The sequence below is a fragment of the Manduca sexta genome, chromosome 18 (genome assembly GCF_014839805.1).
Source record: "Manduca sexta isolate Smith_Timp_Sample1 chromosome 18, JHU_Msex_v1.0, whole genome shotgun sequence".
NCBI lineage: Eukaryota > Metazoa > Arthropoda > Insecta > Lepidoptera > Sphingidae > Manduca > Manduca sexta.
Window position 1 is genome coordinate 6,994,695 of NC_051132.1, and position 13,370 is coordinate 7,008,064.

The 13,370-nt window shown below is 36.2% G+C and overlaps 2 protein-coding genes across 3 annotated transcripts in view; one reads left to right on the forward strand and one right to left on the reverse strand.

The window, feature by feature from the left end:
* Positions 1-584: 584 nt before the first annotated feature.
* LOC115454573 (alpha-sarcoglycan) lies at positions 585-8,425 on the forward strand. 2 transcript variants are annotated; one of them, XM_037439982.1, is made up of 10 exons: positions 585-733; positions 1,189-1,327; positions 1,937-2,079; positions 2,655-2,803; positions 3,241-3,372; positions 4,712-4,886; positions 5,203-5,450; positions 6,173-6,241; positions 6,412-6,513; positions 7,332-8,253. In XM_037439982.1, exons 2-10 carry the CDS (start codon positions 1,201-1,203, stop codon positions 7,750-7,752), a joined length of 1,566 nt encoding a protein of 521 aa, XP_037295879.1. In that variant the 5' UTR covers positions 585-733; positions 1,189-1,200; the 3' UTR covers positions 7,753-8,253. The 2 variants fall into 2 exon arrangements, with proteins under 2 accessions (XP_037295879.1, XP_037295880.1); XM_037439983.1 differs by lacking the exon at positions 6,173-6,241 and having other exon boundaries at positions 7,332-8,425.
* A 1,059-nt stretch (positions 8,426-9,484) lies between these two features.
* Positions 9,485-13,370, reverse strand: part of LOC115449441 (linear gramicidin synthase subunit D) — a 37,235-nt gene continuing 33,349 nt past the window's right edge. Inside the window, exons 13-17 of the mRNA XM_030177273.2 lie at positions 13,081-13,222; positions 12,689-12,831; positions 12,355-12,501; positions 11,651-11,808; positions 9,485-11,026 (exon numbers count right to left, since the gene is read on the reverse strand). Coding sequence (XP_030033133.2) covers positions 10,886-11,026; positions 11,651-11,808; positions 12,355-12,501; positions 12,689-12,831; positions 13,081-13,222 — 731 coding nt within the window. The 3' untranslated portion in view covers positions 9,485-10,885. The remainder of the gene's footprint in view (positions 11,027-11,650; positions 11,809-12,354; positions 12,502-12,688; positions 12,832-13,080; positions 13,223-13,370) is intronic.

The following is a 13,370-nucleotide window of genomic DNA, read 5'->3' on the forward strand; positions in this document are numbered from 1 at the left end:
CATAAGCTGACGGCATATACATTGTTATATTTATGACCAAATACCTACCCGCATATTATGTTACCCAGATAAGTAGGTTGGTAACTAAAACTATTAATTTAATAAGTGAAAATATAATTGGAGTTAGGTAACGAGATGTTATTAAGCCTTAGGTGAGCATAGAGCGACATACGACGATAGGGCTTAGCGACTTAACGTTGTCCAAGGGTTATTTGTTTACATACTCATAATCATCTGGGATCAAGGTTATCATTAAAATATTACAAAAACGTAGACAGTACATGAAAAATGCCTTATTATGAACAGTAGAATGACATATTTTATAAATTATAACTTAAAATAAGTATCTAGTTATCTTAAAATTATAAAATAAGTGAGTACGTATTACTTAAGGCAATTTTAAATAAAAGAATTTATGTAAATTGAAAATAACGCTATGTCAAAATAACCCTGTATATATGGAAATGATTGTATGAATTATGAATAAAGATTACTTGGAAAATATAAAACGGTTTTGGTTTTTAATGAAAAATAATACTAATAAGTAACACTGGCCCGATTTCCACAGACAGATGCCTCTCTGTTCATTTTCCGGGCGTTCCTCGCACATGCGTTTTAGTATTCCAGTCCATACGTGCTTCAGTTAAAATAGAAATCGATTACACTTCTATTTTAGTGAATTAGGTCGAGTTTATCATTATACTGCACATGGATACGCCTTAACGGCTTGAAGGTACGAACCATATAATTACTAGTTCAAATCAAACACTTGCAACTACATAGATCAAATTTTATACATATGTGTACGCTCAAATTGTTGTGTTTCCCAAAATCTTATGTACTTATTCTTACCGAGTTTTTCTTGATGTCGGAATTCGAATTTAGTAGGTAATACTTACATTCTTGTATTAAGTACTTATTGTTTCATTTAACATATTTTTGCATTCGTGTCCGCGGAGTTCGCTATTTTTAAATTGTTTTTTTTTTTATTTCTATCACTACGCTAACCAGTCATAGTCGGAATTAAAATGTTCTTATTTCAAATAGTTTTGTTGTTGCAACGTATTTGTATAAGGTGTTTCCCTCTCACTATATTGCAATGGTTTTTTCACTGTTTTTTATTTAGGCCATAATTACTTACTATGCCTGAAATACGGACCTTTTATTTAGCTTTGCAATTCTTTTCAGATAAAGTCATAAATGGCAAATATAATTATATTACTACTAACAACGTGGGTGGTTGTGTCTGCTCATGTTCATAATGCAGTTGAAACGGAAATGTTTGCCATACCAATCAGCCCGAATCTATTCAACTGGACCTATCAAGGTACGTGCATTTCAAATTGAACTTTATACTATAGATAAATAATGTGCAATGTACGATAAAGTTCGACCACCACATTAATTAGTAACACATGGTTGAAATATGAGGATAAAGTTTTGTCTAGTAAACATAATAATGATTTTGTTCACGATTAGTCTGGATTATGGCGGAAGTTTTATTTTACCACCAATTTGTTCATAGCATAGTCCAGATCTCGCTGTATAATATTTTTTATAAGGTGTTATAAGTTTTATTTTTACACCGTGTATTTTTGGAAAATTTATAATGACGTATTGAAATAAATAAAGTTTTATTGCTGGTACAATTTTAAATAGACACATTACTACATTAAACAAATAAAATTACTATATTATTAATAAATAAACTAAAAAAATTACATTAAGTATAGCAAAGGTGCCTCACATTCTGCTGGATGCTACAGTAAGACCTAAGTAGTACTGCAACTCTGATTTTCGATGAGAGGCCGACACTCAACTCTCAACCGACTGAACGTTTGACGTGTAAACGCTCAGTCGGTTTTTATAAAAAAACAATTACATTATTATAGTGTTCATATTATGTTTATTATAATGTTTTAGTTTTTTGTTTCAGAATTCGACCAGCAATATCGGTTCCACGCGTCGATGCAGGGCAAGCCGGAGCTGCCGTCATGGCTCCGTTACATTTACAGCGGGAGACACCATTCGGGCTTCATTTTCGGCACACCTCCCCGTGGGACCAAACAACCGATTACAGTATGGCATGTTACTTACAAATAATAGTAGGTACTGTATCGATGGCGTGCGGTTTCTGTCGCCTGGGGCGGACACAATGTACCGTCGCAAAGAACGGGGCAAGAGGCTTCCCTCCTTAAAGCCTTTTCGCCCTCTAGGACGCGGTGTATCAACCCTCCTTCTCCATAGACACTGCAAAAAGCTTAACACCTTTGAAGGTTTCATTTAATGCATTGTAACCACCCTCCTAAAAATGCCGCCCGCTCAACTACACTACGCCAACGTATTGCTCATAACAATCATAATATTACAAAGTCAAAGTACTCTGCGTACAGAGTATTTTGACACTAGGTTAAAGCTTTGGTTTTATTTAACCAATCGCTAGTAGCACGTTGTAGTAGTATGTTGTAATTGTAACTACATGCCGCACCTACTGAGTTCAATTAATACGTCACTAAAATATTTTTTGTTTCAAAAAACCTTCGCGTTCTCCCGCGTTATACCAATTTGTATTCAGTGAGACCATAGGCCATCTTTATATATCATATGTGGTAACAAAAGGCGTCACCTAATAGCAAAAACTCTTTCTATTTCAGCTAGAAGTGATTGGATTGAATCGACAAGATTTCGAAACACGAAGAGTTCTCCTGACGCTGAGAGTGCAGCCGAAACAGAATATGGCTCGACACGAGGTGGAACTCAAGATTGACAACCTTAATGTTGAAGATCTGTTGGATGAGCACAGGTAGCGTAAGGTTACTAATAAAAAGAAATTAATTAATAACCGAAATCCTCGTAGGTTTCATTTGGAACTCTTGTTTTAGCACACGAATCACGATTCACAACGTTTTAAACGCGACGACGTCGTGTTTTGACTTGCAATCGTGATAAAAACGCGCGTTGAATTTGATGCAATCGAAATTTGGATTTTTAGGTACATTTATTCGTACTGGAAACGTATAGAACGCGAATTAAAATGCCATTTGTATGCTTAATCCAGACTTTTTGGATAGTATTTTTTCAATTTTATTATGCAAAAGACAAAAACGTAGGTGCCTAAAATTTAAAATTCTCTTTACGCATGTGTGGCCTAAAAGTAATTTCCATAAAGGCCAGCATTAAAAAAAGATTTTTTTTTAGAATTTTTGAAATTAGAATAACAGAATAGTAAACTTTTTGCAGAATGACGCGCCTCAAAGACATCCTGAGAACTAAACTATGGACGGAGAGTAGTCAGGATTTATACGCTACTTTCTTGGCTTCAGCTATTGATTTGGGAGCGAGACTACCGTTAAAGCCTAGTGATGGGGAAGGGTAGGTATTTTAATGAGAAGGCTACTATTTTTGCTTCTAATTATTCTGCTTTAAATACTACACCTTTAAAATCCATAATGAAGTTCCTATGGTTCCAATGGCCATTACCTAAACTTCCAATTATACCTAACTTCAATCATACCTACCTTTCATTATTACTCCTTTAAAGTCAATCGTAAAGTGCCTATCCCAATAGCCACTACTTAAACTGGACACCACAATCCTACTCTTGAGTAAGTCCTCTGTTCTCTTAATCTATACTTATAAATAAATACTTATAATAAATATGTAGAGAGGTCAATTCTGTACATGAAATATATTTCCAAAATAACTATCAGGGGGTGATTAGGGATCGATACTGATGCCAAAAATGCAATGAGTAAAATTTTTGTCTGTCTGTCTGTCTGTCTGTCTGTCTGTATAACCGTTATAGAAACAAAAACTACTCGACGGATTATAACGAAACTTGGTACAATTATTTTTCATACTCCTGTGCTGGTTATAGTATACTTTTCATCACGCTACAATTAATAGGAGCAGAGCAGTGAAGGGAAATGTTGGGAAAACGGGAGAAGTTACTCCATTTTTTAAGCTTCCGTCGCGTGTGCAACCTTAATGGTTGCTACACAGAAATCATGTATGACGGAAATGTTCTCTTTAAAATTATGTAAAAAATATCCCACGACAGCATATGTCTATCTTTTATGGTTGACTCACAATAACACGTGTAACTCCCGATAGCTTAGCAGTTCGAAGCTTTCTCATTATATTTGTCTACTCTTACGTTTATAACACTCTCAGTCATCCCTAATGAAAAAAGTTTACATTATTAAATATTACATAAAAAAGAATCATAGAAATCGATATAGAAACACCAATATTATACATGAAATACGCTAATAATAAGCCATCATGCGTGAATACTGAATCATGCTATAAGGATTATTTTTGTATATATATAAGGTCGCGAACGCACAGTCAGGCGGCTTGCATGGCACCTAAAGGCTAGCGAATCACCTAGCGAGTAGCTTCGTAAAACGAACATTCTCGAACGTTCGCGACCGCCTCCATTTTTGAAGTCCGAAATCCACGCGGGCGAAGCTGCGGGCGGAAGCTAGTCTTCAATAAATTTCTTAAGTGTGTATAATTGATAATTTTTTTTTTATTGTTCCGACAGTTCTTTTTCTTAAAAATATCACCGTGGGGTTTAAACTACCTCCTTTTTATCCCAAGAATAAATTTTAACCTGGCTTATACCGCAAGCATAGCTAATACAGTTGTATAAGAAATCGAAGAATTAAGTTTACACAGATCAGAGCTATGTTACTTCTGTGTCCAGGCTAGTGGTACGTCTAGGGAGTTCGACGCCATTCTCTTCAGAGCTCATGAGGTTGCGAGAGGAGGTGCGTCCTCTGTCTCGGCTGCCGAGCTGTCCTCGCGAATACAAACGCACCACGGTGGAGAGGTTGTTCAGAGACGCTGGTTTGACTCTCGACTGGTGCAGTTTCGAATTGGTAAGCTTAAACTACTTTTTGAGGTCCCGTATTCAACGGTACTCTGTGTCTAGTAACTAAATCAGTTAGTCTCTATTTGTCGGTACTATCTTTATGAGGCCTTTATCTTTTTAAACCGAAAAAGATAGCTCTATATAAGAGTCGACAACACAATTAAAACAACGAAATGGCTGGGATTGTTAGGCTATGGTATATTTTTTTGAACTTATCTTCATCAACTTCATGTGACCAAATTACGACTAAGTTATTTATCAATGCCAAAATCCACGTCTCTCTTTTAGAATACACAGTTAATTAAATAAAACCATCATTCCAGTACAACACGATATACAAAGAACGTTCAACACAACATCTGGAGTACCTGACAGAAATACCGAACACAAGCAAGAAGTCTAAACCTAAAGTGTTGGACACGCGGGAGTTGTGGAACGCGCCGAGTCGACACTCCCTTCCCACGAGGAGTTACGCGCGACAACTCACTGCTGCTGTGGCGGCGCCCTTAGTGCTGTTGCTACTGTCTGTCGCCGCCCTTACAGCTGTAGTATGCTTCCATTACGCTGCCATGTGAGTATATCTTAAAGACAGCCGAGAATCGCTTAAAACTTCACCAACGAGTGAGAAAACCCCTTGCCTTCCACTCAAAACTACACCAACACATTAGCAACCCCTTATCATCCAGAGCGAACTCAAAATAATGTCTATGTTGTATGCCCGGATTGGCCTCTTCATTAATACGAAAAGGCCAATCCGGGCACAAAACAACAAAGACTAATGTCTTTGCCGCCGTCCAAAGTATGTCTTTTAGAAATTTTGAAGAAGAAAATTTCTAAAAGACATACTTTTGGTTTAGGCTTACATTGATTTGCGTCTGTCCGTGAACAGTGACATGTTTCTCTAATTATAAACCTCTATGTAATTTGAAAGGGCGCTCATCATCTTGAACTATTTTTGGTAGCTCCAGAGCTTCAATCCCAATATGTACTCGATACTCAATTCGCATTCAAAAGTTATGCGGTCATGACCAACGGTTGGATGGCGACTGCGCTTTGGGTCTTTATATAAATCTAGAAATATTTTGACCCTAACGTCCTCACGTTGGGGGACCAACCCCCAGACCGGAGTGATGAAAATACTTTTTTAGTGGTGCCCCAACGCAACGCTTGGCTCAAATTGTTACTAAATATACTTAAAGGACAAATAAAGTTTTATTTTAGTTTTATTCATAGTTCATATTTTTTATACCTATTCTTGATATTAAAGGCAATGATTGATTCTATTCTTTGCAGGAGAGATCCAGATTCAGAATGCTTTCTTCACGACATATTTCACATTTGTATCGAGTATAGGAGACGAAGGTTATCTCTATAAAATACAACTAACAAAATACAATAACAACCTTCGCCTAATAACAATAAAGCTGAATAATTTTATTAGTTACACCACTAACTATTCTGTTTAATGTCTTTGTTTACAAAGTATTTCACCCATAAAATACTTTTCGTTATTAATTTTGCTTAAATTTCAGAACACATCGGTCTAGTAAAGTGGAGCTGTGCCGTTACGGCACTGGAAACACTGAGCAGACCCAAGTAGCCGACAACACTAGCACTAAGAGCCTCGGCGTCAGGTCCATTTTTATTTTTAACTAGTTGACCCGACAGACGTTACCCCGTCTTAACTATGAATTTGCAGCGCACATTCTGTCAATCGCTGACAGTTATTGAAAACAATTGACAGTTATATAAAATTAATATTTTCGTTAAGTTTTCTTAAATTTTCAAATTTTCCGCGCAATTTTTTGAATTTTTTCTTTTATAAGATCCTTCTCTTGACAATAACAACACATAAAAAAAATAGTGAAATCGGTCCAGCCGTTCACGCGTGATGGCGTGACCAAGGGAAATAGGGATTAATTTTTATATATATAGATAGATAGATGCTAAACTTAACTACCGAAAATAAAAACGGACAATTGTTTTATTAGACTTAAAGATGACGACAATTCTATTGAACTTTGATCAGGCATCGAGTCAAGTCGTCAAGTTCCATTCTAAACCCCTATCACATCAGGGGAGGGACGCACTGGCGAAAAGTGGGTAACCTAGTTGCTTTTCTGACTACACATTCGGGGATATAGGTGTGATGTCTATGTTTGTGTGTGTCCATTCAAAATTATTCCTTTCCGCCGACAGACGAGCACATCGACCATAGTTAGTAATCGATGCATACTTGTGCAATAAAGTTTTTAAAAAATACCCACAATCAGGAAATTTCGCTCGAATGATGCCCTTTAACAGGAAGTGACGAAATTTTTAACGAACTATGAGTGTTGCAATGAGCCACCCACAACCACTCATTGGTATTTCAGATTAAAATCATTAATCTCATGTTATACATATATGTGGCATATCGTACATATAACAAATAACCTTATTTTTATTACAGCCCGAACAACAGCCTGGCACGTCCATACAGCCCGAAATCAACTACGAACTTGGCAAGTAACTACAACCGTCCCCAGCCTCCCCCTTACATGGGATCCGCCACTAACTCGCTGCATCACCGCAAATCAACCAACACAGAGAAAACCACCCCATCAACAAGCGGACACACTCCCGAACATTCTAGAACATTGGCTCTGGAAGAGTCGTTAAAACTTTTGAACGAAGCGAACATCAATTCGGAATTTGATTTGAGCATTCCAATTTTAAAAGATCCAATCGTCGACTTGAGTGATGGGACTGATGATTACGTGCCAATCAAATCTGATCCTACAGGATATGTGCCAATGAATGCAGATTTGGATGACATCGACGTTCCAGATTTGACCAAATTCGGTATTGGTGGTATTACTGGGCCTATTTGACATAAGGTTTCAGGCGACGGCAAGGCCCCTGTCAAGACTTGGTTCTGCTAAAAAATGTGTGGGGTTAATGCGAACCGCATTTTGAAAACCTTTACTGCCATTCGTTTGGATTTTAGGCACAATAAAGTACTAACAGATTGGAGGTATTAGTAAAAATGACTTAAACTGCTATTTGATATGACTGTAAATCGTTCACAACAAATCATTTAACCGAAGCCATGTTAGCTATACGAATAGAAGTCATTAACGACTTCTTCTTCGTTTGCCACAAGGAACTGTTTTGGAAAGAAATTGTAGTTATAGAATCTCGTCTAAGTTTTGATTTAGCGTACAGGGAGATTATGTTTTAAAATTTTAGTAGTCAACGCTTGTATTTTTACTCTCTTTTAATATACAAGTAGGTATATAAAATAATATTGCACATAGTGAAGATATATAGGTAGATAGTTAAAATATAGGAAGATATATTGTTGCAATTTGTAATAAATTTTTGTAATGAGATTCCGTCGTTTTCTTCTAGATGATTTTTTCAAAGTTACTAACAAATAAAAAATGGTTCAATTTAAATATATTAGGGAAATTGCCCTTCCACACAATTAATACATTTGTAGAGAAATGAAATAATGTACCTAGTTTAATATTATCTCTTATCAAATAAAGTGAATATTAAAAATGCTTTTTATTTTAAAATACGTTTGTGTAAGTGTGAAAGGTTTAAGTGTATTTAATAAAAATCATTTCTCTGCATATATCATTTAATGTAAATAAATTACTAAAAATCAAAGTAAATTACATTATAATCATTAAATAACGTGCACTTATATTATAATAAGCCCTTATCAACTCTACGGAGGCATAGTACTGAACGGCATCAATAAAAATAAATCGCTAACTTCGGATTGACAGCGATAATAGACCAATGAATACATAGAATCTATGTGTTCATTAGTCTCTGGTTCGTAATAGTCTATGTCATAGATTACAAACAAAGACAAACGCGAGAGTTAGGGTGGCAGATCTTAATACACTTAGTGGCTTATTTTTTTGTGCCCCTTTGCCAGTGGCGGCACGCGGCTCCGGGTAGAACCTAAGATATGGTCCTCAACTCAACACTTTCGTAGGCAAGGTGCTTAAGGTGTGTTGGCAGAGTGTGATGATATAAAAAAGGTCATCATTTGGACATCACGAGGCCGCTCTTCTAAGCACGAGGCACTCCTAACATGAAGCCCCGGATAGTTGCCGAGTTTGTATCCCTAAGGCCGCTACTAAACATATATTACAAACAAAATAAATTATAAATTTCCGATAAACAACTCACATCGAATAATGGCGGAAGATTGCACAAAATTCTCAACTTTTGTTTTAATTTAAAATTTTATGGTTTCCGCATTATAACAACTAACAAACATAGCTTTAGTTTGACAGAAGGTACTATACTATGCATTTGAAGAGCTATAATGTAGGGCTAAATATAAATTCTTCGCAATAAACTCACAAGAGATCTAATGTTACATTACAACTTTATCTTAAAGAAATAATAACAATACATAATCACAACTTGGCAAGGCTGATATTCACAACTTTTCACGTAACATCATAGACAAATTTTTTTATAGACTTAATATAATGTACTAGCTTTATACATGTTTTTTATAGTTATGTTTAAAAATAGACTATCACACTCGCTTTATCCTATATAACCGCTTTTTAACCTATCATATATATAATTGTATTTTGTTTCCTTACGTTTTCCACCAATTTAATGAATACAATGTATTAAAATAATTAATGTTAATGAGCAGGTGTAAATGCTCGATAGCTTAGTTGGCAATGGTCTGAACGAGAGAAGTGTAGGTTCAAAACCCAAGGCACACAGTTCTGAGTTCACGAATGTACGTACTTGATAACGTCATGAGAAAATCCATATACCTAAGAATTCTCCAAAAAGAATTTCGAACGTATGTGAAGTTGGCCAATCCCGCACTAGGCTAGCGTGGTGGACTAAGACCTAAACCCTCTCAGTAGGAATAGAGGCCCGTGCCCAACAGTGGGAGTATATAATACAGGACTGATATTATTAGGTATAAAAAAAAGTTACAAATAAATGTAAAATACCGTAATACTTTTCGTATAATATATACTGCGCAGTTCTACACAAATAATACTTTTTAGTTTTCCGTTTTCATGTCTACATTTCCTGCTTTAGATTCTAAATGTATGTCGACTTCAAAATTTTTCTGCGTAATGTAATTTATCGATATAATACCGTCAAGTTATTATCAACTAACTTTTCCTCGTGGCTCCGCCCACATTAAATCGTTTTGTAGGATAAAGTGAAGTCTATATTTTAAGTTAGAGCACTGGGAATACACCGGTGAAAGCATTTTATTCCATGCAGTAGTTTTTGCAAGATGCGTGTACAAACATATAGACGGACAGATAATTATAAAAACTGTTGTTTTGGCTTCTATTGCTCTAATAAAGAGCCCTATATAATATTTTTCTTCAATATCTATAATGTTACAGACATCGTTCTGTTATGATTTTATTATATGTATACATGCGAGGTGAACATTACCATTGTAAAATTCGATACTCATCACAACTTCACGCTATAGCCTATATCTTAACTAGACTAAACACACTCACTTTCCTATACTTACATACTTATGCGATCTATAATTATAAATATTTACCATTTATTTATATCTAACATACTTAGTAGGTATAGTTTAACTGCTTTCCATAAAATGTCGAAGCAAATACGTAATAAGTAGTAGTAATAAGTTAGATGTCTTTTTATGCCATATTTACAAACAAAGAAATTAGGAACCTGACCATATATAGTAAATCGGTTTTTGATATTTCAATTAATTTTATGTACTCAATGTCTATACATATATACGACTTTGTTTTATGTATATACGTATTTATTAGCCTTCACAGTTTCACCGGGATAATGAATGTATTTATGAGATTCAGGAACGGCTAACAACATAGGTACTTTTACCTATTGCCACGTAATCTTCTCTACAATGTCACACGGACCAACCAAAACTTATCATTTGAGATATAAAATTCTCACTCATAATTCGTATTTGTGATGTAATTTCTAATATTAACAATATATAGTCTAATCAACGGGTTTCCAACAGACCACGGCCCGCATGTCGTCGGGCGCTTTGCCGAAAGTCCGTTCTCCGTTGGCGTCGACGTATTGGTTCACTTGGTAGTCTAGCAGAGTCTGGAAGCCCAGGATGTCAGTGCCCAATTGCTGTAACAGAATATTAATGTTATAAATAATGTCATTTTTGCCAATACTACACTACTATCAAGAAACGAGTACGTATGGCTATATAGCTGAATGCAGGTCTTTTATTGAGGGGACACATAGTGCCGCCAAATAAAATTCTAAAAATATCGAGAACATTGCCATTAAAAAGTACAGGGAGGGAGTTAACAAAAAATATGGACTTACAACTTTTAAAAATAAACATTCCCCCTAAAAAGAAGTGACAAAAAAGGCCTGGCTGTATGTATATTAGTTTCTTGATAGTATTTTATACTTATATATAAATATGGCTTTTTACCAAGTTCAAATTCTCTGCGCGGTGCCTAAAGGCTAATTGTATACCGTTGCCCATACTTTCATGTAGATGCTTATAGAGGCTCATTTTAAATTGCGTTACTAAATAACACTTTACAATAATTCACTCGAAGCGTCGATGTAAAATAAAAAAGTTTAAGTTTCTAAAAAGACGAATAGAGCTAAAGACGACATAGTTTGAATCATTAACGCAATGTCAAAATGACCTACATTATGTGTATGCATATATCACAAACTGGCAAATTTACTTGTAATATAAAACTAGTTCCATAAAGTTCTAGAAGCTAGTACCTGAGTAAGAGGGCTAGTGTTGGTAGTGAAGACGCCGAGGAATCGCCTCTCTCGCGCCACGTTCATGGTGGCGTGCTCGAGCGCGCGGATGGCCGCCACGTTGTCCTGCGGGCTGAGATACTCCGCTGTCGCCATCATGAACGAGTGCAGGACTGTACCTGGAAAATATATTGTTTAATCTAGTAAATGACATTTCTAAATAAAACCTATACTTACCAACCGGTACCTACTATAGGTGGAGCTTAGTGTTATTGATTTTGTAAAGAGAAGTTGCTGCTGAGACAAATGTCCGCAGGTTCAAATCCCAAGGCCATATGAGTTGCCACGACACTAACGTCTATATTTAGGCAAAGCATTAAACAATTAGTGACGATGGTCTATTTGGGAAGTTGGGAGGTTCAAAACTCAAAGGCACACACCCCGGACTTTTCTAAAGCTATGTGTGTATTCTTTGTGACTTATCGCTTGCGTTACCGGTGAAGAAAAACATTGTGAGGAAACTTGCATACCTATGAAGTTCTTTATACGAATTTGAGAGTAAGTGAAGTCTGCCGCACTAGGCTGACGCGGTGGACTAAAGCCTAATCCCTCTCAGTAGTAGAGGAGGCCCGTGCTCAGCAGTAACGGTATATAATACAGGGCTGATATTATAAAGAGAAGTCACACTAAAATAATTATTAATAATGTAGGTAAAACTAATTTACCTTTCCCACCAGGCAGCATGGTGTCTCTTACTGAACCCTCCACGTACTCTAAGAATCCCATGATCTTTGCGAGTCCTCCCGCTAGCTCGATCTCTGGTTCATCGCGAGCATCGAAGTTCAATGCTACCGCTACAGGAGTGCCGTTAGCTGTAATGTATAGTTTAAATTGTTTATCAAAAAGAAGTTTATGAAAAAACGCTGTTTAATTTTGAAAAATATTACAAAGGGCATCGCGACCCGTACCCTTAATAATTAAATTACTGTGTATATGAATAAATAAATATATAAGTATAGATCGAGGAGTATGTGAGTGTGTGTGTACAGTGTACAGTACCGTCGTTGAGCACGACGCTGAGTCGCGCGTGCAGCAGCGCCGCCCAGCACGCGTGCACGCACAGCGCGTAGTCGCGCGTCTCGATCTCGTGCTTCAGGAACTGCTCCAGCTCCGCCTTCTCGTAGAACGACGACACTATCATGCTGGAAATACCATTTGTTTTAGAGTTAGAACAACGACCCTATCACGGTGGAATATACCATTTGTTTAAGAGGTGGAATGACAACACTATCATACTAGAATATACGATTTTAGAGGCATGTATAGTATTTTTTGTACAATAAAATTAACAAAAACAAAAAAGTTCATATTATTATCGAAATAATTTATCAAGTAGGTATATAATGCTCAATCTTGTAAGAACTGTGAAATATATATCGTATAATACTTACTCAATGACTTCTTGTTTGTGTTCATCCCGCATCGGCACAGCTGTGAACTGTGGCTCTTTGGCGTCATTATTTTCTTCTGAATCAGTGGACATCTTTGCTAGTACCTCACCTAGATTGGCGGCTCCCAAGAAATCACTTATTTCTGAAAAGAAAATTAGTAATTTGAATAACAATCATGACGTTAAACCAAATTGTTTTATATCTGTACCTCAGTATATAATCTTTAGATATTGAGTACTTTCATAAGGTGATGGAAGAGACGATATTATTTTTATATGATTAAGGAAGTA

Bases quoted from the DNA above. Each gene is read 5' to 3' on its own strand.
- LOC115454573 (XM_037439982.1), top strand. From the start codon at position 1,201: ATGGCAAATATAATTATATTACTACTAACAACGTGGGTGGTTGTGTCT. The intron at 4,887-5,202 runs GTAAGCTTAAAC...CCATCATTCCAG, and splicing joins ACTGGTGCAGTTTCGAATTG to TACAACACGATATACAAAGA. The intron at 6,514-7,331 runs GTCCATTTTTAT...TTTTTATTACAG, and splicing joins ACTAAGAGCCTCGGCGTCAG to CCCGAACAACAGCCTGGCAC.